Source organism: Ranitomeya imitator, chromosome 3, assembly GCF_032444005.1.
Source record: "Ranitomeya imitator isolate aRanImi1 chromosome 3, aRanImi1.pri, whole genome shotgun sequence".
NCBI lineage: Eukaryota > Metazoa > Chordata > Amphibia > Anura > Dendrobatidae > Ranitomeya > Ranitomeya imitator.
This window is the reverse complement of record NC_091284.1, coordinates 29,799,311-29,827,160: the sequence shown is the minus strand read 5'-3', so window position 1 is coordinate 29,827,160 and position 27,850 is coordinate 29,799,311. Positions and strand designations below refer to the sequence as shown.

The following is a 27,850-nucleotide window of genomic DNA, read 5'->3' as shown; positions in this document are numbered from 1 at the left end:
CCTGCTCTGCGGCCTCCCCTCTAACACTCTCACACCCCTCCAGTCTATTCTAAACTCTGCTGCCCGACTAATCCACCTGCCCCCCCCCCCCCCCCCCGGCTATTCCCCGGCCACTCCCCTCTGTCAATCCCTGCACTGGCTCCCCATTACCTAAACACTCCAGTTCAAAACCCTAACCATGACATACAAAGCCATCCACAACATGTATCCTCCATATATCTGTGACCTCGTCTCCCGGTACTTACCTGCACGCAACCTCCAATCCTCACAAGATCTCCTTCTCTGCTCCCCTCTTATCTCCTCTTCCCACAACCGCATCCAAGACTTCTCCCTCGCATCACCCCTACTCTGGAACTCTCTACCCCAACATCAGACTCTCGCCTACGGTGGAAACCTTCAAAGAGAACCTGAAGACCCACCTCTTCCGACAAGACTACAACCTGCACTAACCACTGATCAAAAAACCACTGCAACACCAGCTCTGACCTTGACTATTGCATTCTCACCCAGCCCTTGTAGATTGTGTTCCTTCGCGGGCAGGGTCCTCTCTCCTCCTGTACCAGTTGTGACTTGTATTGTTTAAGATTACTGTACTTTGTTTTATTAAGTATACCCCACATCTCATGTAAAGCGCCATGGAATAAATGGCGCTATAATAATAAATAATAATAGTAATAGATATTTTCTTCAAAATTAGAAGCATTTTCCACACAGTATCTGTCATGCACAGTGTGAGAAGAGCAAGTGCAACATGAGGGGAAGAGGGGAAGAAAGCCCAAATGCTAGGGAAAGGGGGAGTGGAGACCCCTAGGCAGATCTAATAGCACCCTGCCTCTTTTACCATCCCTATATTAGTTCCACACTAATCACTTAGCAGGGACCTAAACCCTGTATATCCCTAGAGCTAGGCCCTGAATAGTAAAGGGATAATGAGCACTGGTCAGTCCCCACTGTACACTAAAGAGAAGAAGGGAGACAAACAAGGGGGAAGAAACTTAGCTTGAGCAGACTCAGAGAGGTAACACTGAACTTCCTCCAACAGTACCAGAGAGGAAGTTAGCCAATTGCTATTGCTCCAAGCCTTCACAAGGGAAAATGTGAATATCACTGGCGACTCCCTGAAGCAGGCTGAGAGTTTATAAAGCAAAAAAACGGGAGAAGCCAGCGCAGTCCTACACTATTGGGGCAGTCCTACACTACGTTTTTTATATTCGCTGTGCCATAAAGGCCTCCTAAATGAACTAAATGCAAGACCACATTAAAAACATGCTGTACCTGGAGCATATACTGAGTCACCCCCATGGTGCCAGAGTAGGCAAGCGAGGATAAAGGTTGACCAGGTCCAGACAGACATTTCGGATCCAACCTCCACACTGCCCATCCAGTACCACAGATGAAGAGTGAAACAGGCTGAGGCACAGGTGCATAATTAAACAAAGCCTGAGGCAGGGCAGGGCTGCTGTGTGTGGACAGCAGCCTATCAATCACTGAGACACAGAAAGAATGGCGCACATAACCAGGCGCGGCTCACGGCAACAGTGGTGGTCAGCCACTTACCAATAACAGAGCAAAAAAAGCGAATATAAAAAACGTAGTGTAGGACTGCCCCAATATGAGATTGCCGTGAAGAGGCGGGGTGGCTCAAAGAATTGATCAATTGTTTGCTAAATGTCTCATTTTGAAAATACAGTTAGAAATTAATATGTGCATTTGCACTTTATGTATTGCGTCTTAACCTTAGGCTGCGCTGGCTTCTCCCCTTTTTTTGCTCTGTTATTGGTAAGTGGCTGACCACCACTGTTGCCGTGCGCCGCGCCTGGTTATGTGCGCCATTCTTTCTGTGTCTCAGTGATTGATAGGCTGCTGTCCACACACAGCAGCCCTGCCCTGCCTCAGGCTTTGTTTAATTATGCACCTGTGCCTCAGCCTGTCTCACTCTTTATCTGTGGTTCTGGATGGGCAGTGTGGAGGTTGGATCCGAAATGTCTGTCTGGACCTGGTCAACCTTTATCCTCGCTTGCCTACTCTGGCGCCATGGGGGTGACTCAGTATATGCTCCAGGCACAGCATGTTTTTAATGTGGTCTTGCATTTAGTTCATTTAGGAGGCCTTCATGGCACAGCGAATATAAAAAACGTAGTGTAGGACTGCCCCAATATGAGATTGCCGTGAAGAGGCGGGGTGGCTCAAAGAATTGATCAATTGTTTGCTAAATGTCTCATTTTGAAAATACAGTTAGAAATTAATATGTGCATTTGCACTTTATGTATTGCGTCTTAACCTTAGGCTGCGCTGGCTTCTCCCCTTTTTTTGCTCCGAGAGTTTATAAACACCCAGGTCCAGGAGTGTCAATTAGAGCCGGATGGAGGTTGCCACTGGGTCCAAAAGTCAGAAGGATTAAGAAGGCATCTACAATGCCAAACGCAGAGACTTTCTGCAGCCAGATGCAGAGTGACAGTCTATAGCATCTGACATACCTGTGACAGGTGCTACAGTCCTGATTAACAAGTCTCCTTTACATGTTTTGTGGCTCTTCATTCTATTTCTTTCACTACTGGTGCCCTGGAACTCCTGCTCAGGACTTTTCACTAGTCTCAGTCCTTCAATCCTGTATGGGCCTGTTACCTTCCAGTGTTACAAGCTCAGGGTCTCGTCACTAGGCATCCTCTCCTAGGACCCATCTCTGGAAAGCTACTCTGTCTCTCTGTCACTTATGCTCGGAATCTTGCTTTCTCTCCTTTTGGCCTCCATTAATTTATGGCCACCATCAAATGTGGCACTGTTTCCTTTGGACTTTCTTAGTTCGTATCAATCTCTCCAGACCCTATCTTTCTTCCTAGCAAGCAGCAGTCACTTTTCCTTAAACTAGTCCCTTCCACTGTGGACTAGTCCCAAATATTAACACTTAACTATCCCTATAGTCAACTACACACATTACCAACCTCATTAACATATTTAACGCATTACACAATTCACATGACATTATACATATTACACAATAAAACATGGGAAACGTAGTAAGAATGTTCATACCCTTACAGAGGGAACCTGAACATTGGTGTGAATGTCTTGTGGAGTGACTGCCTGTAAAGTGTGGTAGTTGGGGAAAAGTTTTAGAGATAGTGCTCTTGTGTATGTGACCCAATTAGAGCTACCCAGACTCACATCTGTTTTGCTACTCATTGAGGTGAGCAGTATCAAGTGGCCCAAAGTTCAAAGGAGAGAGCGTTTTTAAATGATTCGCCCTCAGTTTGAGCACCATTGATACTCAACAGAACATGAAACTAAGCACAAACTGCTCAAGAAGCTGAAGATTTTTTTTATTACTAAGAAACAGAAACATCAATATAGAAGGGCAAGAAGTAAAATGAATCTTAGAAGGGCTGGTCATCATGGTTCTTCTGATGATTCATGACTGGCTGATTTAGCCAATTCCTCTGACCGTTCATGACTGGCCGATTTAGCCAATTCCTCTGACCGTTCATGACTGGACGATTTAGCCAATTCCTCTGACCATTCATGACTGGCCGATTTAGCCAATTCCTCTGACCGTTCATGACTGGACGATTTAGCCAATTCCTCTGACCATTCATGACTGGCCGATTTAGCCAATTCCTCTGACCGTTCATGACTGGACGATTTAGCCAATTCCTCTGACCGTTCATGACTGGCCGATTTAGCCAATTCCTCTGACCGTTCATGACTGGACGATTTAGCCAATTCCTCTGACCATTCATGACTGGCCGATTTAGCCAATTCCTCTGACCGTTCATGACTGGACGATTTAGCCAATTCCTCTGACCGTTCATGACTGGCCGATTTAGCCAATTCCTCTGACCATTCATGACTGGCCGATTTAGCCAATTCCTCTGACCGTTCATGACTGGACGATTTAGCCAATTCCTCTGACCGTTCATGACTGGACGATTTAGCCAATTCCTCTGACCATTCATGACTGGCCGATTTAGCCAATTCCTCTGACCGTTCATGACTGGACGATTTAGCCAATTCCTCTGACCGTTCATGACTGTCCAGTTTTGGTGATTCCTTTGACCATTCATGACTGGCCGATTTAGCTGATTTGTCTGACCATTCATGGCTGTCTGATATTGTAGATTCTTCTGACCATTCATCACTGGACGATTTCAGAAATTCTACAAGAAACAAGTTGAAGTAAAAAAAAATGTTTAAGAAACACAACAATGATTTGAATGAACACTTCTTAAAAAATGAGCTATCCCCTCCAGATCCTGATGTTAGAGTCAACATGGTGCCCCCATAATTTTTCACACAGCCCCAAGTTGCACCACCAACTCACCTCCATCCTTTCTCACTATAACAATATATATATACATACTATAATATATACCGTGTATATATACAGTGAAGGAAATAATTATTCCATTTTCTTACTAACAGTTATCTCCTTCTCACTCAGTGTCTTACTTTTTCCATTCCATCTTTGTGCAGGTCTATGATCTTGTCCCTGACATTCTTATAAAGCTCTTTGGTCTTGCCCATGTTGTAGAGGTTAGAGTCTGACTGATTAATTGAGTCTGTTGACAGGAGTCTTTTATAAAGGTGACTATATAAGACAGCTGTCTTTAATGCAGGTAACAAGTTGATTAGGAGAATCTAACTGGTCTGTAGGAGCCAGAACTCTTTATGGTTGGTAGGGGATCAAATACTTATTTCTCACTGCAAAATGCAATTAGATGTATATAATTTATACAATGTGATTTTCTGGATTTTATTTTTGCTATTCTATCTCTCAGTGTTAAAATTAACCTTCCCTTAAAATTATGGACTGTTCATGTCTTTGTCAGTGGGCAAACTTACAAAATCAGCAAGGGATCAAATACTTATTTCCCCCACTGTATATACTGTATATATATATATATGTATATATATATATAATTTTCTAAGGGTCACTTCCATCTTTCTGTCTGTCCTTCTGTCACGTTTATTCATTCGCTGATTGGTCTCACCAGCTGCCTGTCATGGCTGCCGCGACCAATCAGCGATGGGCACTGTCCTGAAGAAAATGGCCGCTCCTTACTCCCCGCAGTCAGTGCCTGTCGCCCGCTTACTCCCCTCCGGTCACCACTAACACAGGGTTAATGCCGGCGGTAATGGACCGCGTTATGCCATGGGTAACGTACTCCGTTACCGCTGCTATTAACCCTGTGTGTCCCCAACTTTTTACTATTGACGCTGCCTATGCGGCATCAATAGTAAAAAATGTAATGTTAAAAATATTCACCGTTCATTGTCCGCTGAGCCGCTCGCGCCTGCCGCGATCTTCCTTTCCCAGCGATGCATTGCAAAATTACCCAGAAGACCTAGCAGTCTCGCAAGACCGCTAAGTCATCTGGGTAATTTCGCAATGCATCCTGGGAACGCAAGATGGCGGCAGCCGCACGCCCATCGCCACAGCGCCGTTGGATCCCAGGAGGCGGAGAGACAGGACTCTGAGGAGCAGCGACGAGAATGGTGAGTATGTTAGAACTACAAGGGGCCCTCGGATCGTTAGGTGAGTATGTTTATTTTTTTATTTTTTAACCTGTGACATACGTGACTGGGTAATATACTACATCGCTGGCCAATATACTACGTCACTGGGCAATATACTACGTGGCTGGGCAATATACTATGTGGACATGCATATTCTAGAATACCCGATGCGTTAGAATCGGGCCACCATCTAGTATATATATATTAAAAATTGAAAAAAGGAAAATGGGTCAGTGCAAAAGTTTGGGGGATTTTCATTCATTCTTCCTTGGAAAATTCCTCCTGTTCTGTGAGATTCCTGGGTCATCTTGCTTCCTTTGCTATTTTGATTTTCAATAATGTTCACATCAGGGGACAGTGAGGGCCATTGTAAAACCTTCAGCTTTCGTATTTTGATGTCGTCTATTGTGGATTGTGACGTGTGTTTAGAATCATTATCCATTTGTAGAAGCCATCCTCTTCCTCTTTTCACCTTCAGCTTTTTGACAGATGGTGTGATGTTTACATCAAGAATTTGTTGAAATGTCATTGAAAGGATTCTTCCCTCTAAGGCTGTGTTCACACATTGCAGATTTTTCGCATTTTTTCGCTATAAAAACGCTATAAAAATGTGAAAAAAGCATACATTATGCATCCCATCATTTAGAATACATTCCGCATTTTTTGTGCAAATGATGCATTTTTTGTCTGCGAAAAAACGCATTGCGGTAAAAAACTCAGCATGTTCATTAATTTTGTGGATTTTTTCCGGATTTCCCACTATATTATTGCTTTGAAAAACTCCGGAAAAATCCGCAAAAAAAACCGCACCAAAAATGCGGTAAAAACGCGGTAAAAACGCGAGAAAAACGCATGCAGATTTCTTGCAGCAAATGTCCTGTTTTGCTCAGGAAATTTCTGCAAGAAATCCTGAACGTGTGCACATAGCCTAACCATGAATTGTTCATCGTGCTATTTGCTGCAACACAACCCCAAAGCATTATTGATCCACCCCTATGCTTAATGATTGACTAGATATTCTTTCCCTGAAATACTGTGCCTTTTTTTTTCTACACATACCTTTTATCATTGTGGTCAAAGAGTTCTATTTTAACCTCACTTTCCACAGGACTTCTTTCCAAAATGCATGTCTTGTTTAGATGTTCTTTTGTATACATCTGATGGTGAATTTTATGGTGAGGATGCAGGAGAGGTTTTCTTTTGATGACTCTTCCATGAAGGCCAAACTTGTGCAGGTGTCTCTGAACAGTAGTAAAATGTACCACAACTCCAGGTTCTGCTAAATGTTTCTAAAGGTGTTTTGCAGTCAAACGGGGGTTTTGATTTGCCTTTCTAGCAATCCTACCAGCAGCTCTTACTGAAATTTTGCTTGGTCTTCCAGACCTTATCTTGACCTCCACTATTCTTGTTGTGCTTGTCTTCTTACCAATTCTTAATTACATTTTGAATTGAGGAAACGGAAACTTGAAATAACTTTGCTATCTTCTTATAGCCTTCTCCTGCTTTGTGGGCCTCCACTATTTTCATTTTTAGAGTGTTAGGCAGCTTCTTAGAAGAACTCATGGCTGCTGTTTTTTGTCACGAGGTAGGAGGAGGCTGGGATTTTATAAACCTGTGCAATTTGCAACATCTGGCCTTTCCTAACAAAGATAGTGAAAAAGCCATGTTATCTCACAAATCTCCAAGGGTACCCAAACTTCTGCATCAGCCCAATTTTCTTTTTGAAATTTTTAATATGTAAACAATGATTTTTATTTTTTTTTGCATAAAATACAAACGACATGTGTCATCTTTAACTTTAGGCCTTTTAGAGATCATTTCATCTTCAACTTGCTTAACTGTTCACAATAACACTAATTTTGTCCAGGGGTGGCCAAACTTTTGTATGCCACTGTAACTCCCTTTCTTGAGGAATTTTTTTTTTACTCCTTATCAATGTGAGGTGTCTATCATTATTTTCTGTAGAATATAAGGGCTTACCGGTCTCATCTTTTTGTTGGTCAGACTTTGGTATGATTGAATCCTCTTGTTGTGTGCCCGAAAGCTCTGGGGCTTTAGGCTCAGGGAGTACTTCTGGGATCTGAGGCTCTGGTACAACCTCTGGGACCTGAGGCTCAGGGACTACTGCTGGGACCTGAGGGTTTGGAACTACTTCTGGGAGCTGGATCTCTGGGGCTACTTCTGGGAGTTGAGGCTCTGGGACTACTTCTGGGCCCTGAGGATCTGTGACTACTTCTGGGTCCTGAGGCTCTGGGACTACTTCTGGGCCCTGAGAATCTGGGACTACTTCAGGGACCTGAGGGTCTGGGATTACTTCTGGGACCTGAGGCTCTGGAACTGCTTCTGGGATCTGAGGGTCTGGGATTACTTCTGGGACCTGAGGCTCTGGAACTGCTTCTGGGATCTGAGGGTCTGGGATTACTTCTGGGACCTGAGGCTCTGGAACTGCTTCTGGGATCTGAGGGTCTGGGATTACTTCTGGGACCTGAGGCTCTGGAACTTCTTCTGGGACCTGAGGCTCTGGAACTACTTCTGGGACATGAGGCTCTGGGACTACTTCTGGGACATGAGGCTCTGGGACTGTTACTATGGTCAGAGGCTCAGGGTCTGGTTGTAAGACCACAGGCTTGTAACACCAAGGGACGCCACGGATCCGTGAATTGAAGCAGCATCCTCTCCTGTTGCATTCCTGCTCTGTGATGCCACTAAACCCGCAGTCTTTCCTCTTTTCTGGCGGCACAGAGCACTGGTCTCCAGCTATAAAAAATGAGAAATATTCAGGATTAGGTCAGCACAGCATTTTACCAATTGATAATGACAATAATGTTACATTATATAACAGCAAGCAAAGATCTTAAACACGAAGATTTAGTTATTTATTCTGACTTTTCTAGCACCATTAATTCCACAGCGCTTTACAGTCATCATCAGCAGCAGACTTTGACTGCCTACTCCCACATCTGCTGTCTTCTATCAGGGAAGTTCCACAGGCCTCTATGGGGTTCTCTCCATTTTAGCTGTTGTGTGGCCGGCACCCTTGGACTATCCTGGATGTTTCAAAGGAGACCTGTGAACCTGAAGTTACACCCCACCAAAGCACCATCGAGCATGAGACCTGGATGCAGAGGTAATGCCGATTGTGAGACAGAACCTTCACCTTGCACAAGAGGCTCAGACAATGGTCTACAATCGGTCATCAAAGTTTACACAGTTTAGCCCTGGAGTTTGAGTTTCCCATGGTGGAAAGTAAATTTCTGGCTAAGTGGCAATGGCCATATGAAGTGGTCAAAAACTGAATTGGTCGAAGCGGTTGAAAAATTAACTATAAGGTCCACCAGCCAGGGAGAAGAAAACCCTATCAGGTGTACCATGTTACCCTGCTCAAGCCATGGTATGATAGAGAGATGATGGAAGCCCTGGAGCCAATGTCGAGGATGTTGACGTAACAGAGACGCTATTACAGATCCAGAAACATCAGTGCTGAGAACTGCTACAGCAAAGCTGAGACCTGCTTTCAGAGGTGCCGGGATGTATTTAGACCATGGAGCATGAAGTTCTGATGGAACCGCATGTGCAGGTAAACCTTAAGCCATATCGAACCCCTGAAGCCAGCCACTACATGATTTCCAAGGAGATGAGAAGAATGATGAGAGTGGGTATCATCAAAGAGTTGAAGAGCAGCAGGTCCAGTCCCATTGTCCTTGTCACAAAGCCAAATGGAGAATGGCGGTTTTAAAATGATTATTGTAAGCTGAACTACGTATCCAATTTTGATGCATATGCAATGCCCCAGGTTGATGAGCTCATTGAGAGGTTTAGGTCAGCAAGATACATCACCACCCTGTATCAAACGAAAGGGTACTGGCAAATCCCCATGTCCCAAATGGCCAAAGATAAGACTGCCTTCTCTTCACCTGATGGGTGTTTCCAATACACCAGGATGCCTTTTGGTCTGCAAGGAGCCCCATCCACCTTCCAGAGGAGCATGGATTGAGTCCTAACTCCTCACAAGAAATATGCTGCAGCTTACCTAAACAATAATGACACAACAAGAAAAGAACCTGGAAACTATAGGCAGAGACTTTGGAGACCAAGGCCGGAAAGTGAAGCAACTGGAAGCACAGGCCATCTTCTCATCCTTCCTCCCAGTGGATGGAAATGGACCAAGGAGATTGAACAGGATTCTACAGGTGAAGAACTGGCTACGACCATGGAGTGAATTACCTGTATGATGGACTGCTAGAGATGGGTTGCATCTTACGAAAACAGGAAAACACATATTTGGTAAACACCTTGCTACACTCATCAGGAGAGCTTTAAATTAGAGCAATATGGGATGGGAAATATACGGCCAGGAAGAAATATGCAGCTACTGAATTCTTTTGAGAACCCTACTATTAGAAATGAGAAGGAAGAACAAAAACAACAAACTCCAAATGAAAATAGAGGAGTAAGAGAAGCCGACTACAAACTAAAATGTGTCTATACAAATGCACAGAGCATGGGAAACACACAAGGAAAATTGGAGCTGCTAACACAGGAAGAGAGATTTGATGTCATAGGCATCAGTGAAACTGGGTGGGATGATACGCATGCTTGGAATATAAACCTTGAAGGCTACAACTTATTTATTAGAAACAAGATTAACAAAAAGGGAGTATGAGTTGCATTGTATGCTAGGAAAACATATATTTCCACAGAGATCCAAGTTTTAGAGACTGGTAGCTCTGTAGAAACTGTTTGGGTAAGAATTCAAGGAGAGAAGAGCAGAAAGGACACTATTGTAGGTGTTTATTATAGGCCACTTGGACAGACTAAAGTTATGGATGAACTAATTTACATCAAATGTCTGTGTTCTCAAAAAAAGTACGACAAAATGATCATGGGAGATTTTAACTATTCAGATATTTGCTGGGAATCTCTCTGGGATAAATTCTTATCCTCTCTTGCTAACAACTTTATCTTTCAAAAGGTAGTAGATAGAACAAGAGGATCTGCAATCTTGGACCTAATTCTTACCAAGAGGGAGGAAATGATTGAGGAAGTTAAGGTGGTTTGGAATTTAGGAGGCAGCGATCAAGCTATCCTCAAATTTTGGATTACAAGAGGAGAAAGACCAGCGAGGACTCAAACATTAAGGTTGGACTTCAGAAAGGCAGATTTAAATGGACTCAGAAAGAGAGTAGGAAAGGTCCAATGGCTGGATTTTCTCAAGGACACAAATGTCCAAGAAGGATGGGAGATTTTGCTAAATGAAATTCTCACCACACAATCTGTAACAAATTCCTAAAAGAAGCAAGAATTGGAAGCATTTTAAGACACCAGAGTGAATGAACACGAACTTAATCACTTGTTAAAAAAAAAAAAAAAAAAGAACTACCGCATATACTCGAGTATAAGCCGAGATTTTCAGCCCAAATTTTTGGGCTGAAAGTGCCCCTCTCGGCTTATACTCGAGTCACGGTCGGCGGCAGGGTCAGCGGGTGAGGGGGAGAGGGCGCTGAGGCATACTTACCTGCTTCCGGGGCTCCTGGCACTGTCCCTGCAGTTCCACGGTCTCCGGGTGCCGCAGCTCTTCCCCTGTTCAGCGGTCACATGGTACCGCTCATTAGAGAAATTAATATGGACTCCACTCCCATAGGAGTGGAGCCGCATATTCATTTCTCTAATGAGCGGTAACGGTGACCGCTGATAGAGGAAGAGGCTGCGGCACCGAAGACCAGCTGTCCGGGGGAAGGAGCGGGATGCCGGGAGCAGGTAAGTATTACATATTCACCTGTCCGCGTTCCACACGCCGGGCGCCGCTCTGTCTTCGCATCCTCTTACAGTGACTGTTCAGGTCAGAGGGCGCGATGACGTATAGTGTGCGTGCCGCCCTCTGCCTGATCAGTCAGTGCGCAGAGACGCTGAGACAGGACGCTGGGAGCTGCAAGCAAGAGAGGTGAGTATGGCATTTTTTTTATTGCAGCAGCAGCAACAATGGCACAGCTTTCTATGGTACATCTATGGGGCAATAATGAGCACTATATGGCACAGCTATGGGGAAATAATGAACGGTACAGAGCACTATATGGAACAGCTATGGGGCAATAATGAACGGTGCAGAGCACTATATGGCACAGCTATGGGGCAATAATGAACGGTGCAGAGCACTATATAGCACAGCTTTCTATGGTACATCTATGGGGCAATAATGAACGGTGCAGAGCACTATATGGCACAGCTATGGGGCCATAATGAACGGTATGGAGCATCTATATTTATTTTTGAAATTCACCGGTAGCTGCTGCATTTTCCACCCTAGGCTTATACTCGAGTCAATAAGTTTTCCCAGTTTTTGTGGCAAAATTAGGGGGGTCGGCTTATACTCGGGTCGGCTTATACTCGAGTATATACGGTGTTGTGAATTCCGCTCTTGGGCTCCCTCCGGTGGTTGTAAGTGGCACTTTTGTGAGTTCTGCTCTTGGGCTCCCTCTTGTGGTTTCTAGTGGTATGGCTGCTCCTTGGAGTTAGCTGTCTTCAGCTGCCTCCACTTATCGTCTCTTCTGCTCGGCTATTTAGGTCTGGCTCTTTCTTCAGCCAGTGCCACTTGTAAATGGTTCCTGGTTGGATTCACATCTCTTTGGAGTTCCCTGTTATCCTGACCAGTTCAGCTAAGCTAAGTTTTTGCTTGCTCTTTTCTGTCCATAGATTGTGGACTTATCCATTCTGTGCTTTCTATGTTTGTCCAGCTTATCAGTGTGAATTAATTCTGTCTTGCTGGAAGCTCTGGGAGGCAGATTTGCCCTCTACACCTTTAGTCAGGTGTGGAGATTTTTTGTAAACTCTGCGTTGATTTTTGTAGTGTTTTATACTGACCGCACAGTATTCCATCCTGTCCTATCTATTTAGCTAGACTGGCCTCCTGTGCTCATCGTGGTTTCATTCTGTGTATGTCTTTTCCCTCTCCACTCACAGTCATTATTTGTGGGGGGCTAATCTATCCTTTGGGGATTTTCTCTGAGGCAAGATAGTTTTCCTGCTTCTTTCTTTAGGGGTAGTTATCTCTTAGGCTGTGACGAGATGCCTAGGGAGAGTTAGGAGCATTCCACGGCTACTTCTAGTGTTGTGTTGAGCTTAGGGACTGCGGTCAGTACAGTTACCACTTCCTTCAGAGCTCGTTCCATGCTGCTCCTAGACCACCGTATCATAACAGTACAAGTGTCCAAAAATGAATTAAATGCATCTCAAAAGAAGGAAAAGAAAGTTCTGAACCATTTTTTTTCTGTGCTCTGGTTTGTCTTTTTTTTCCTCTTGATATCTGGGTGGTTCAGGATATATGCTTTGGCATGGATGTTCAGGGTTTGTTTTCTCGTGTGGATCAACTTGCTGCAAGAGTGCAGAGTATCCAGGACTATGTTGTCCAGACTCCAGCTTTAGAGCCCAGAATTCCTACTCCTGATTTGTTTTTTGAGGACAGATCCAAGTTTTTGAACTTTAAAAATAACTGCAAATTGTTTTTTGCTTTGAAACCCCGTTCTTCTGGTGATCCCATTCAGCAAGTAAAAATCATCATATCCTTGCTGCGTGGTGACCCTCAAGACTGGGCTTTTTCTCTTGAAACAGGGGATCTGGCATTATTGAATGTAGATGCATTTTTTCAAGCGCTCGGATTATTGTATGACGAACCTAATTCTGTGGATCATGCTGAAAAAAACCCTGTTGGCCTTGTGTCAAGGTCAGGAAGCGGCAGAGTTATACTGCCAGAAATTTAGAAAATGGTCTGTGCTCACTAAATGGAATGAAGAGGCTCTGGCTGCTATTTTCAGAAAAGGTCTTTCTGAAACCCTTAAAGATGTTATGGTGGGCTTTTCTACGCCTGCCGGTTTGAGCGAATCTATGTCTCTAGCCATTCAGATTGATCGGCGTCTGCGCGAGCGCAAAGCTGTGCACCATATGGCAGTATCCTCTGAGCAAAGTCCTGAACCTATGCAATGTGATAGGATTTTGACTAGAATAGAACGGCAGGAATTCAGACGTCAGAATAGGCTGTGTTTTTACTGTGGTGATTCGGCTCTTGTTATCTCTGATTGCCCTAAGCGTACTAAGAGAGTCGCTAGGTCTGTTACCATTAGTACTATACAGCATAAATTTCTCTTATCTGTGACCCTGATTTGCTCATTGTCGTCCTTTTCTGTCATGGCATTTGTGGATTCAGGCGCTGCCCTGAACTTAATGGACTTAGGGTACCGTCACACTATACGATTTACCAACGATCACGACCAGCGATACGACCTGACCGTGATCGTTGGTAAGTCGTTGTGTGGTCGCTGGAGAGCTGTCACACAGACAGCTCTCCAGCGACCAACGATGCCGAGGTCCCCGGGTAACCAGGGTAAACATCGGGTTACTAAACGCAGGACCGCGCTTAGTAACCCGATGTTTACCATGGTTACCAGCGTAAAAAACAAACAAACAGTAAATACTTACATTCCCGTGTCTGTCCCTTGCCGTCTGCTTCCCGCACTCACTGACTGCCGGCCGTAAAGTGAAAGCACAGCACAGCGGTGACGTCACCGCTGTGCTCTGCTTTCACTTTACGGCCGGCAGTCAGTGAGTGCAGGAAGCAGACGGCAAGGGACCTGACGGACACCGGAATGTAAGTATGTAGTGTTTTTTTTTTATACATTTACACTGGTAACCAGGGTAAACATCGGGTTACTAAGCGCGGTCCTGCGCTTAGTAACCCGATGTTTACCCTGGTTACAAGCGAACGCATCACTAGATCGGTGTCACACACACCGATCTAGCGATGACAGCGGGAGATCCAGCGACGAAAGAATGTTCCAAACGATCTGCTACGACGTACGATTCTCAGCAGGATCCCTGATCGCTGCTGCGTGTCAGACACAGCGATATCGTAACGATATCGCTGGAACGTCACGAATCGTACCGTCGTAGCGATCAAAATGGCACTGTGTGACGGTACCCTTAGAATTCGCCAGGCGCTGTGGCTTTTCCTTGTAGCCTTTGCAGAGCCCTATTCTTTTGAGGGGAATTGATGCTACACCCTTGGCCAAGGATAAACCTCAGTACTGGACACAAATGACTATGTACATGGCTCCTGCACATCAGGAAGATTGCCGTTTTCTGGTGTTGCATAACCTGCATGATGTTGTTGTGCTGGGTTTTCCATGGTTACAGGAACATAATCCGGTGCTGGATTGGAAAACTATGTCGGTGACTAGTTGGGGTTGTCAAGGGGTACATAGTGACGTTCCTTTGATGTCAATTTCCTCTTCCCCCTCTTCTGAGGTCCCTGAGTTTTTGTCGGATTTCCAGGATGTATTTGATGAGCCCAAGTCCAGTTCCCTTCCTCCACATAGGGACTGTGATTGTGCTATTAACTTGATTCCTGGTTGTAAGTTCCCTAAGGGCCGACTTTTCAATCTGTCTGTGCCAGAGCATGCCGCCATGCGGAGCTATGTTAAGGAATCTTTGGAGAAAGGGCATATTCGGCCCTCTTCGTCACCATTGGGAGCGGGTTTCTTTTTTGTTGCTAAGAAGGATGGCTCCTTGAGACCCTGTATTGATTATCATCTTCTTAATAAGATCACGGTTAAATTCCAATTCCCCTTGCCTTTGCTTACTGATTTGTTTGCTCAGATTAAGGGGGCTAGTTGGTTTACTAAGATTGACCTCCGAGGGGCATATAATCTTGTTCGTATTAAACAGGGTGACGAATGGAAAACTGCATTTAATACACCCGAAGGCCATTTTGAATACCTTGTGATGCCATTTGGGCTCTCTAAAGCTCCATCTGTGTTCCAGTCTTTCATGCATGATATTTTCCGCAATTATCTTGATAAATTCATGGTCGTATATTTGGATGATATTTTGATTTTTTCCGATGATTGGGAGTCTCATGTGAAGCAGGTCAGGATGGTCTTCCAGATCCTTCGTGATAATGCTTTATTTGTGAAGGGGTCTAAGTGCCTATTCGGAGTTCAGAAGGTCTCTTTTTTGGGTTTTATTTTTTCTCCCTCGTCTATAGAAATGGATCCTGTTAAGGTCCAAGCTATTCATGACTGGATCCAACCCACATCTGTGAAGGGTCTTCAAAAATTTTTGGGCTTTGCTAATTTCTATCGCCGTTTCATTGCCAACTTTTCCAGTGTGGTTAAGCCCCTTACTGATTTGACGAAGAAAGGCGCTGATGTGACAAATTGGTCGTCTGAGGCTGTTGAGGCCTTTCAGGAGCTTAAACGCCGATTTACTTCTGCCCCTGTGTTGCGTCAACCGGATGTTTCTCTTCCTTTTCAGGTTGAGGTCGACGCTTCTGAGATTGGGGAAGGGGACGTTTTGTCTCAGAGGGAGTCTGATGGTTCTTTGATGAAACCGTGTGCTTTTTTTTCCAGAAAGTTTTCGCCTGCGGAACGCAATTATGATATCGGCAATCGGGAGTTGTTGGCTATGAAGTGGGCGTTTGAGGAGTGGCGACATTGGCTTGAGGGAGCTAAACACCGTGTTGTGGTCCTGACCGATCATAAGAATCTGATTCACCTCGAGTCTGCCAAGCGGCTGAATCCTAGACAGGCTCGATGGTCCCTGTTTTTCTCCCGTTTTGATTTTGTGGTCTCGTATCTTCCGGGATCTAAGAATGTTAAGGCTGATGCCCTCTCTAGGAGTTTTTCGCCTGATTCTCCTGGAGTCCTTGAGCCGGTTGGCATTCTTAAGGAGGGGGTGATTCTTTCTGCTATCTCCCCTGATTTGCGGCGGGTGCTTCAGGAATTTCAGGCTGATAGGCCTGACCGCTGTCCAGTGGGGAAGCTGTTTGTTCCTGATAGATGGACAAGTAAGGTAATTTCTGAGGTTCATTGTTCAGTGTTGGCTGGTCATCCTGGGATTTTTGGTACCAGAGATTTGGTTGCTAGGTCCTTTTGGTGGCCTTCCTTGTCGCGCGATGTGCGTGCTTTTGTGCAGTCCTGTGGGACTTGCGCCCGGGCCAAGCCTTGCTGTTTCCGCGCTAGTGGGTTGCTTTTGCCTTTGCCTGTCCCTGAGAGGCCCTGGACGCATATTTCCATGGATTTTATTTCGGATCTACCTGTTTCCCAGAAGATGTCTGTTATCTGGGTTGTTTGTGACCGGTTCTCTAAAATGGTCCATCTGGTACCTTTGCCTAAGTTGCCTTCCTCCTCAGATCTGGTTCCATTATTTTTTTCAGCATGTGGTTCGTTTGCATGGCATTCCGGAGAATATTGTGTCTGACAGAGGTTCTCAGTTTGTCTCTAGATTTTGGCGGGCCTTTTGTGCTAGGATGGGCATTGATTTGTCTTTTTCTTCGACGTTTCATCCTCAGACTAATGGCCAAACTGAGCAAACTAATCAGACCTTGGAGACCTATTTGAGATGCTTTGTGTCTGCTGATCAGGATGATTGGGTGTCTTTCTTGCCGTTGGCCGAGTTTGCCCTTAATAATCAGGCTAGTTCGGCTACTTTGGTTTCACCTTTCTTTTGTAATTTTAGTTTTCATCCTCGTTTTTCTTCTGGGCAGGTTGAGCCTTCTGATTGTCCTGGTGTTGATTCTGTGGTGGACAGGCTGCAGCAGATTTGGACTCATGTGGTGGACAATATGACGTTGTCTCAGGAAAGGGATCAACGTTTTGCTAACCGCCGTCGGTGTGTTGGTCCCCGGCTTCGTGTGGGGGATTTGGTTTGGTTGTCTTCTCGTCATGTTCCTATGAAGGTTTCTTCTCCTAAGTTTAAGCCTCGGTTTATTGGTCCTTATAAAATTTCTGAAATTATTAATCCGGTTTCTTTTCGTTTGGCTCTTCCTGCCTCTTTTGCCATTCATAATGTTTTCCATAGATCTTTGTTGCGGAGATATGTGGTGCCCGTTGTTCCCTTGGTTGACCCTCCTGCCCCGGTGTTGGTTGAGGGAGAGTTGGAATATGAGGTTGAGAAGATTTTGGATTCTCGTTTTTCGAGGAGGAGGCTTCAGTATCTTGTCAAGTGGAAGGGTTATGGCCAGGAGGATAATTCTTGGGTTGTTGCCTCCGATGTCCATGCCACCGATTTGGTTCGTGCTTTTCACTTGGCTCGTCCTGATCGGCCTGGGGGCTCTGGCGAGGGTTCGGTGACCCCTCCTCAAGGGGGGGGGGTACTGTTGTGAATTCCGCTCTTGGGCTCCCTCCGGTGGTTGTAAGTGGCACTTTTGTGAGTTCTGCTCTTGGGCTCCCTCTTGTGGTTTCTAGTGGTATGGCTGCTCCTTGGAGTTAGCTGTCTTCAGTTGCCTCCACTTATCGTCTCTTCTGCTCGGCTATTTAGGTCTGGCTCTTTCTTCAGCCAGTGCCACTTGTAAATGGTTCCTGGTTGGATTCACATCTCTTTGGAGTTCCCTGTTATCCTGACCAGTTCAGCTAAGCCAAGTTTTTGCTTGCTCTTTTCTGTCCATAGATTGTGGACTTATCCATTCTGTGCTTTCTATGTTTGTCCAGCTTATCAGTGTGAATTAATTCTGTCTTGCTGGAAGCTCTGGGAGGCAGATTTGCCCTCTACACCTTTAGTCAGGTGTGGAGATTTTTTGTAAACTCTGCGTGGATTTTTGTAGTGTTTTATACTGACCGCACAGTATTCCATCCTGTCCTATCTATTTAGCTAGACTGGCCTCCTGTGCTCATCCTGGTTTCATTCTGTGTATGTCTTTTCCCTCTCCACTCACAGTCATTATTTGTGGGGGGCTAATCTATCCTTTGGGGATTTTCCCTGAGGCAAGATAGTTTTCCTGCTTCTTTCTTTAGGGGTAGTTAGCTCTTAGGCTGTGACGAGATGCCTAGGGAGAGTTAGGAGCATCCCACGGCTACTTCTAGTGTCGTGTTGAGCTTAAGGACTGCAGTCAGTACAGTTACCACTTCCTTCAGAGCTCGTTCCATGTTGCTCCTAGACCACCGTATCATAACAATACGGTATATCAAATGGAAAGAGGGGGGCATATCTAAAGAAAAATATAATGCTGTTTGCAGGGAATGCAGGGCAAGAGTTAGAAGCACTAAAGCCAGTAATAAAGTAAAACTTTCAAGGGAGACCAAAAGCAGCAAAAAAGGATTTTGAGGGTATGTCAAAAGCAAAAGAAAAGTCAAAAATACTATAGGATTTTTACAGGATGAAAATGGTCAAGTGGTCAAAAACGTTTAAATTCCTATTTTGCATCCGTATTCTCTAAGAAAGCAAATGCAATATCAACTGATCTTCACGGTGCCATCAAAGGAATAAAATAATCCACTCTATCCATAAACAGAGAGAGGGTAATGGAACACTTATCCAATTTAAATTAATTTAAATCTCTTGGTCCATATGAATTACATCCTAGGATACTAATAGATTTAGCAGAGGAAATTGCAGAACCACTAGCTAGAATCTTTGAAAAATCCTGGAAAACAGGAGAAGTCCCAGAAGATTGGAAAAAAGCAAATGTTGTCCCTATCTTCAAAAAAGGAAAGAAGACGGGATGAGGAAATTACAGGCCAGCCTTACTTCTATCCCAGGAAAGATATTTGAACAAATTATTAAACAGCATTTGTTTAAGTACTTGGATAAGAATACAGTAATGTAGCAAACAAGTCATGCCCGACTAATCTAATTTCCTTCTATGATGGAATCACTGACTGGGTGGATCAGGGATATGCTGTAGATATAGTATATCTCGACGTCAGCAAAGCATTTGATAAAGTATCACATACTATCCTTATTGAAAAAATTATCAAGTATGAGACTGACAAGGCTTTGGTTCGGTGTATTCATAACTGGCTCAGTAATCGTACTCAAAGAGTGATAATAAATGGTCGCACATCAAAATGGAAAAGTGTTTCAAGTGGGGTACCACAAGGCTCTGTCCTGGCAATAGTGTTGTTCAACATTTTTATAAATGATCTAGATAAGGGAACTGAAGGCAAACTGAACAAATTTACAGACGATGCAAACCTAGGAGGGATAGCTAACACTAGACAAGACAGAGAAAGGATTCCGAATTATCTAGATAAGCTTGAACAATGGGCAGCGACTAATAGAATGGTATTTAACAGTTAGAAATGCAATATTCTACATCTGGGCAAGAAATACAAAGCTTACATCTATAAAATGGGAGGAATAGAACTCCCAATAGCAATAGCACGTGTGAAAAAGACTTGAGTATACTAATAGATCACAGACTGCACATTCGTCAACAGTGTGATGCAGCAGCAAAAAAGGCAAACACAGTTCTAGGATGTATTAAGAGAAGCAAAGAGTCTAGATCACGTGAAGTACCGTATATACTCGAGTATAAGCCGAGATTTTCAGCCCAAAATTTTGGGCTGAAAGTGCCCCTCTCGGCTTATACTCGAGTCAAGGTGGGTGGCAGGGTCGGCGGGTGAGGGGGTGAGGGCGCTGAGGCATACTTACCTAGTCCCAGCGATCCTCGCGCTGTCCCTGCCGTCCCACGGTCTTCTGTGCTGCAGCTTCTTCCCCTCTTCAGCAGTCACGTGGGACCGCTCATTACAGAAATGAATAAGCGGCTCCACCTCCCATAGGGGTGGAGCCGCCTATTCATTCCTCTAATCAGCGGTGCCGGTGACCGCTGATAGAGAAAGAAGCTGCGGCACCGAAGACCAGGCAGAGGGACAGCGCGAGGATCGCCAGGACTAGGTAAGTATAGCATATTCACCTGTCCTCGTTCCAGCCGCCGAGCGTCGCTCCATCTTCCCGGCCGGCGCCTCCATCTTCCCGGCGTCTGCGCTCTGACTGTTCAGGCAGAGGGCGCGATGACGCATATAGTGTGCGCGGCGCCCTCTGCCTGATCAGTCAGAGCAGAGACGCCGGGAAGATGGAGGCGCCGGAACGAGACGCCGGGAGCTGCAATCAAGGGAGGTGAGTATGTGTTTTTTTTTTTTTATTGCAGCAGCAGCAGCGGCGGCGGCAGAGATACCGTATATACGGCACCGTATATGGCACATCTATGGGGCACAGTGAACGATGCAGGGCACCGTATATGGCACATCTATGGGGCACAGTGAATGGTGCAGAGCACCGTATATGGCACATCTATGGGGCACAGTGAACGGTGCAGAGCACCGTATATGGCACATCTATGGGGCACAATGAACGGTGCAGAGCACCGTATATGGCACATCTATGGGGCACAATGAACGGTGCAGAGCACCGTATATGGCACAGCTATGGGGGACAATGAACGGTGCAGAGCACTGTATATGGCACATCTATGGGGCACAGTGAACGGTGCAGAGCACTGTATATGGCACATCTATGGGGCACAGTGAACGGTGCAGAGCACCGTATATGGCACATCTATGGGGCACAATGAACGGTGCAGAGCACCGTATATGGCACATCTATGGGGCACAATGAACGGTGCAGGGCACCGTATATGGCACATCTATGGGGCACAGTGAACGGTGCAGAGCACCGTATATGGCACATCTATGGGGCACAATGAACGGTGCAGAGCACCGTATATGGCACATCTATGGGGCACAATGAACGGTGCAGAGCACTGTATATGGCACATCTATGGGGCACAGTGAACGGTGCAGAGCACCGTATATGGCACATCTATGGGGCACAATGAACGGTGCAGAGCACTGTATATGGCACATCTATGGGGCACAATGAACGGTGCAGAGCACCGTATATGGCACAGCTATGGGGGACAATGAACGGTGCAGAGCACCGTATATGGCACATCTATGGGGCACAGTGAACGGTGCAGAGCACCGTATATGGCACATCTATGGGGCACAGTGAACGGTGCAGGGCACCGTATATGGCACATCTATGGGGCACAGTGAACGGTGCAGGGCACCGTATATGGCACATCTATGGGGCACAGTGAACGGTGCAGAGTACCGTATATGGCACATCTATGGGCACAGTGAACGGTGCAGAGCACCGTATATGGCACATCTATGGGGCACAGTGAACGGTGCGGAGCACTGTATATGGCACATCTATGGGGCACAGTGAACGGTGCAGAGCACCGTATATGGCACATCTATGGGGCACAATGAACGGTGCAGAGCACCGTATATGGCACATCTATGGGGCACAATGAACGGTGCAGGGCACCGTATATGGCACATCTATGGGGCACAATGAACGGTGCAGAGCACTGTATATGGCACATCTATGGGGCACAATGAACGGTGCAGGGCACCGTATATGGCACATCTATGGGGCACAATGAACGGTGCAGGGCACCGTATATGGCACATCTATGGGGCACAATGAACGGTGCAGAGCACCGTATATGGCACATCTATGGGGCACAGTGAACGGTGCAGAGCACTGTATATGGCACATCTATGGGGCACAATGAACGGTGCAGAGCACCGTATATGGCACAGCTATGGGGCACAGTGAACGGTGCAGAGCACCGTATATGGCACATCTATGGGGCACAATGAACGGTGCAGGGCACCGTATATGGCACATCTATGGGGCACAGTGAACGGTGCAGAGCACCGTATATGGCACAGCTATGGGGCACAGTGAACGGTGCAGGGCACCGTATATGGCACATCTATGGGGCACAATGAACGGTGCAGGGCACCGTATATGGCACATCTATGGGGCACAGTGAACGGTGCAGAGCACCGTATATGGCACATCTATGGGGCACAGTGAACGGTGCAGAGCACTGTATATGGCACATCTATGGGGCACAATGAACGGTGCAGAGCACCGTATATGGCACAGCTATGGGGCACAGTGAACGGTGCAGAGCACCGTATATGGCACATCTATGGGGCACAGTGAACGGTGCAGAGCACTGTATATGGCACATCTATGGGGCACAGTGAACGGTGCAGAGCACCGTATATGGCACATCTATGGGGCACAGTGAACGGTGCAGAGCACCGTATATGGCACATCTATGGGGCACAATGAACGGTGCAGAGCACCGTATATGGCACAGCTATGGGGGACAATGAACGGTGCAGAGCACCGTATATGGCACATCTATGGGGCACAGTGAACGGTGCAGAGCACCGTATATGGCACATCTATGGGGCACAGTGAACGGTGCGGAGCACCGTATATAGCACATCTATGGGGCACAATGAACGGTGCAGAGCACCGTATATGGCACATCTATGGGGCACAGTGAACGGTGCAGGGCACCGTATATGGCACATCTATGGGGCACAGTGAACGGTGCAGAGCACCGTATATGGCACATCTATGGGCACAGTGAACGGTGCAGAGCACTGTATATGGCACATCTATGGGGCACAGTGAACGGTGCGGAGCACCGTATATGGCACATCTATGGGGCACAATGAACGGTGCAGGGCACCGTATATGGCACATCTATGGGGCACAGTGAACGGTGCAGAGCACCGTATATGGCACATCTATGGGGCACAATGAACGGTGCAGAGCACCGTATATGGCACATCTATGGGGCACAGTGAACGGTGCAGGGCACCGTATATGGCACATCTATGGGGCACAGTGAACGGTGCAGAGCACCGTATATGGCACATCTATGGGCACAGTGAACGGTGCAGAGCACCGTATATGGCACATCTATGGGCACAGTGAACGGTGCAGAGCACTGTATATGGAGCACATCTATGGGGCACAGTGAACGGTGCAGAGCACCGTATATGGCACATCTATGGGGCACAGTGAACGGTGCAGGGCACCGTATATGGCACATCTATGGGGCACAGTGAACGGTGCAGGGCACCGTATATGGCACATCTATGGGGCACAATGAACGGTGCAGAGCACCGTATATGGCACAGCTATGGGGCACAGTGAACGGTGCAGGGCACCGTATATGGCACAGCTATGGGGCACAGTGAACGGTGCGGAGCACCGTATATGGCACATCTATGGGGCACAATGAACGGTGCAGAGCACCGTATATGGCACAGCTATGGGGCACAGTGAACGGTGCAGAGCACCGTATATGGCACAGCTATGGGGCACAGTGAACGGTGCAGGGCACCGTATATGGCACAGCTATGGGGCACAGTGAACGGTGAGGAGCACCGTATATGGCACAGCTATGGGGCACAGTGAACGGTGCGGAGCACCGTATATGGCACATCTATGGGGCACAGTGAACGGTGCAGAGCACCGTATATGGCACAGCTATGGGGCACAGTGAACGGTGCAGAGCACCGTATATGGCACATCTATGGGGCACAGTGAACGGTGCGGAGCACCGTATATGGCACAGCTATGGGGCACAATGAACGGTGCAGAGCACCGTATATGGCACATCTATGGGGCACAGTGAACGGTGCGGAGCACCGTATATGGCACAGCTATGGGGCACAATGAACGGTGCAGAGCACCGTATATGGCACATCTATGGGGCACAGTGAACGGTGCAGAGCACTATATGGGGCACAGCTATGGGGAAATATGAACGGTGCAGAGCACTGTATGGCACATCTATGGGGCACAGTGAACGGTGCAGAGCACTATATGGGGCACAGCTATGGGGAAATATGAACGGTGCAGAGCACTATATGGCACAGCTATGGGGAAATAATGATCTATTTTTATTTTTGAAATTCACCGGTAAATGCTGCATTTCCACCCTAGGCTTATACTCGAGTCAATAAGTTTTCCCAGTTTTTTGTGGCAAAATTAGGGGGGTCGGCTTATACTCGGGTCGGCTTATACTCGAGTATATACGGTAATTATCCCCCTCTACTCCTCCCACGTCAGGCCTCATCTGGAATACTGTGTCCAGTTCTGGGCACCACATTTAAAAAAACACATTGAAAAATTGAAGAGTTACCAAGATGGTGAGTGGACTTCAAAGTACAGTACAGACCAAAAGTTTGGACACACCTTCTCATTTAAAGATTTTTCTGTATTTTCATGACTATGAAAATTGTACATTCACACTGAAGACATCAAAACTATGAATAACACATGTGGAATTATATATTTAATAAAAAATTGTGAAACAACTGAAATTATGTCTTATATTCTAGGTTTTGCAAAGTAGCCACCTTTTGCTTTGATGACGGCTTTGCACACTCTTGGCATTCTCTTGATGATCTTCAAGAGGTAGTCACAGGGAATGGTTTTCTAACAATCTTGAAGGAGTTCCCAGAGATGCTTAGCACTTGTTGGTCCTTTTGCCTTCACTCTGCGGTCCAGCTCACCCCAAACCATCTCGATTGGGTTCAGGTCTGGTGACTGTGGAGGCCAGGTCATCTGGCGTAGCACCCCCTCACTCTCCTTCTTGGTCAAATAGCCCTTACACAGCCTGGAGGTGTGTTTCGGGTCATTGTCCTGTTGAAAAATAAATGATGGTCCAACTAAATGCAAAGCAGATGGAATAGCATGCCGCTGCAAGATGCTGTGGTAGCCATGCTGGTTCAGTATGCCTTTGAATAAATCCCCAACAGTGTCACCAGCAAAGCCCCCCCTCCCCCCACACCATCACACCTCCTCCTCCATGCTTTACGGTGGGAACCAGGCATATAGAGTCCATCCGTTCACCTTTTCTGCGTCGCACAAAGACACGGTGGTTGGAACCAAAGATCTCAAATTTGGACTCATCAGACCAAAGCACAGATTTCCACTGGTCTAATGTCCATTCCTTGTGTTCTTTAGCCCAAAAAAGTCTCTTCTGCTTGTTGCCCGTCCTTAGCAGTGGTTTCCTAGCAGCTATTTTGCCATGAAGGCCTGCTGCACAAAGTCTTCTCTTAACAGTTGTTCTAGAGATGTGTCTGCTGCTAGAACTCTGTGTGGCACTGACCTGGTCTCTTCCTTTCCTGGGGCGGTCCTCATGTGAGCCAGTTTCTTTGTAGCGCTTGATGGTTTTTGCAACTGCACTTGGGGACACTTTCAAAGTTTGCCCAAGTGTTCAGACTGACTGACATTCATTTCTTAAAGTAATGATGGCCACTTGTTTTTCTTTACTTAGCTGCGTTTTTCTTGCCATAATACAAATTCTAACAGTCTATTCAGTAGGACAATCAGCTGTGTATCCACCAGACTTCTGCACAACATAACTGATGGTCCCAAACCCATTTATAAGGCAAGAAATCCCACTTATTAAACCTGACAGGGCACACCTGTGAATTGAAAACCATTCCCGGTGACTACCTCTTGAAGCTCATCAAGAGAATGCCAAGAGTGTGCAAAGTAGTCATCAAAGCAAAAGGTGGCTACTTTGAAGAACCTAGAATATAAGACATAATTTCAGTTGTTTCACACTTTTTTGTTAAGTATATAATTCCACATGTGTTAATTCATAGTTTTGATGCCTTCAGTGTGAATGTACAATTTTCATAGTCATGAAAATACAGAAAAATCTTTAAATGAGAAGGTGTGTCCAAACTTTTGGTCTGTACTGTATGTCCTAAGATGAATGGTTGAAGGATCTGGGAATGTTTAGCTGCAAAAAAGAAGGCTAAGAGGAGACTTAATAGCTGTCTACAAATATCTGAAGGGATGTCACAGTGTAGAGGGATCATCCTTATTCTCATTTGCACATGGAAATATGAGAAGCAACGGAATGAAACTGAAAGGGAGAAGATACAGATTAGACATTAGAAAAAAACTATTTTACTATTGATCAATTAGTGGAACAGCTGCTACCACGAGAGGTGGTGAGTTCTCCTTCAATGGAAGTCTTCAAACAGAGGCTGGACATGGTTTAGTAAATCCTGCATTGAGCAGGGGGCTGGACCCGATGACCCTTATGGACCCTTCCAACAATAACATTCTATGATTCTATGATTCTATTGCAATCTTCAGTCCGTATTGGAAAAGTCATCTGCAGAAGGTCCAGGTGGTACTGAAAACAATGAAGAAGGCTGAGCTTACCATAAACCCACAGAGTTGTAAAATGGCAAAGGAAGAGGCCAAATACCTAGGCTATATCATGGGTAGGGGAAAAATTAAGCCACAGGAGAACAAGGTGGAGGTAACCCAAAATTGGCCTCAAGTCTCCAAGAAACAGGTTAGGGCTTTTCTAGGAATTGTGGAATACTATTGGCAGTTCATCCCGAATTTGTGGTACATACAAACGATTCAGAAGTAAGGAGGAAACTTTCCTCCTATGAGAAAAATTGTGCCATAGTTGAAACAGAATGCTTTGCCACCAAATGGGCGTTTGACACTTTGAAGTACTGCCTGCTGGGCCGAAAGTTCAGGTTAGTGTAAAACCATGCGCCCCTGTGATGGATGAGGGGAAAAAATGGTAAGAATGTCTGGGTGACTAGTTGCTTTCTGACACTGGAGGACTAAAGCTTCCATGAGGAGCAAAGGCCAGGAAAACTACATGCTAACACGCTGTCTAGTGACTAAAGGTGCCAACCCCCCCAGTTTTGGTCAAAGTGGGGGATGTGTAAGAGGGTCACTGTTAATGTGCTGGAGTGGAGATATGTTTCACAGAGGTTATTAGCTTCAGTGATATAAACCTGGAAGTTTTGCTCCAGTATGTTATGTGCTTAGAGGGGTTAGTCAGCTATTACAGGGCTAGGTCTATTATGAACAGCTGAAGAGTTGGGCGGGACAGCTGGTCATCATATCTCATACCTATGGAGAATTTTAGGAGGTAAAAGTAAAGTCTTTGGACTTAATGGTTGAATTGTGCACTCTGGAGGGAGCTGACCTCCCGAGCTGGGCTTTTGGTAAACTGAGCTGAATCCTGTTTCCTTTGCAGGAAGGTCTTTAATGAGTGGTGTTTTGGTTATTTCAAACAGACTGAATATGTATATTTCTTTTGCTTGGACTGGTCTATGATGCCTGTATTCAATAAACTAGTTGAAAATTTAAACGAGAAGCATTCCTCGTTAAGCAGCCAAGTGGGCCGATCTACCACATGGTTCACTGGTTGATTGGCAGCCTATTTAGAGCGTTCCTAGGAAGTACTTAGCGTAGGACCTTAAATTCCCATATTCCTCTGAAGACGAGTAAGGAAGAGTAATTAGAAATTATTATAAATCACATCATACTTACTAACGACAGGACCAGCTTCAGCGTGCAGAATCTGCGCGGAGAGGATGACGAGGGTGAAGGCTGAGATCACATACAGTGACATTGCAGCCACTTTACAGGGAGTTTATAATAGACACTCTCCGGAGCGACCAACATTTATATACTTTGGAGATATTTGTATTTTTGAAGAGAAGTGTTTGCCTAGGGAGCTGCTATTTTTCTTTCTAACCTTCTTCTTTGTCTCCTGTGTACTTTCTGGGTCATTGTAATTCCTTAGAATCAACTTTATATTTCATTGTTTTTGCATCATTCATCAGTTTCCTCCCAGAGTAAAAAAAAGTGAAGTGAAGCCTCTTTGCTCACCTACTGATGGCCCTCTTTA

General features: G+C 45.7%; 1 protein-coding gene across 1 annotated transcript; it reads right to left on the bottom strand.

The window, feature by feature from the left end:
* Positions 1–3,303: 3,303 nt before the first annotated feature.
* On the bottom strand, positions 3,304–27,571 carry LOC138671539 (E3 ubiquitin-protein ligase RNF12-B-like). The gene is made up of 3 exons (XM_069759716.1): positions 27,490–27,571; positions 7,495–8,271; positions 3,304–4,154 (listed from the first exon to the last, which is right to left on the bottom strand). The coding sequence occupies exons 1-3, from the start codon at positions 27,569–27,571 to the stop codon at positions 3,391–3,393; spliced, it is 1,623 nt and encodes a 540-aa protein (XP_069615817.1). The 3' UTR covers positions 3,304–3,390.
* Positions 27,572–27,850: the final 279 nt, after the last annotated feature.

Excerpts from the sequence above, each read along its gene's own strand:
- LOC138671539 (XM_069759716.1), bottom strand. The coding sequence starts at position 27,571 with ATGTCACTGTATGTGATCTCAGCCTTCACCCTCGTCATCCTCTCCGCG. Across the intron at positions 8,272-27,489 it reads TGAAGCTGGTCCTGTCGTTA|CTGGAGACCAGTGCTCTGTG; the intron begins GTAAGTATGATG and ends CATTTTTTATAG. Across the intron at positions 4,155-7,494 it reads CCAACAAAAAGATGAGACCG|AATTTCTGAAATCGTCCAGT; the intron begins GTAAGCCCTTAT and ends TGTTTCTTGTAG.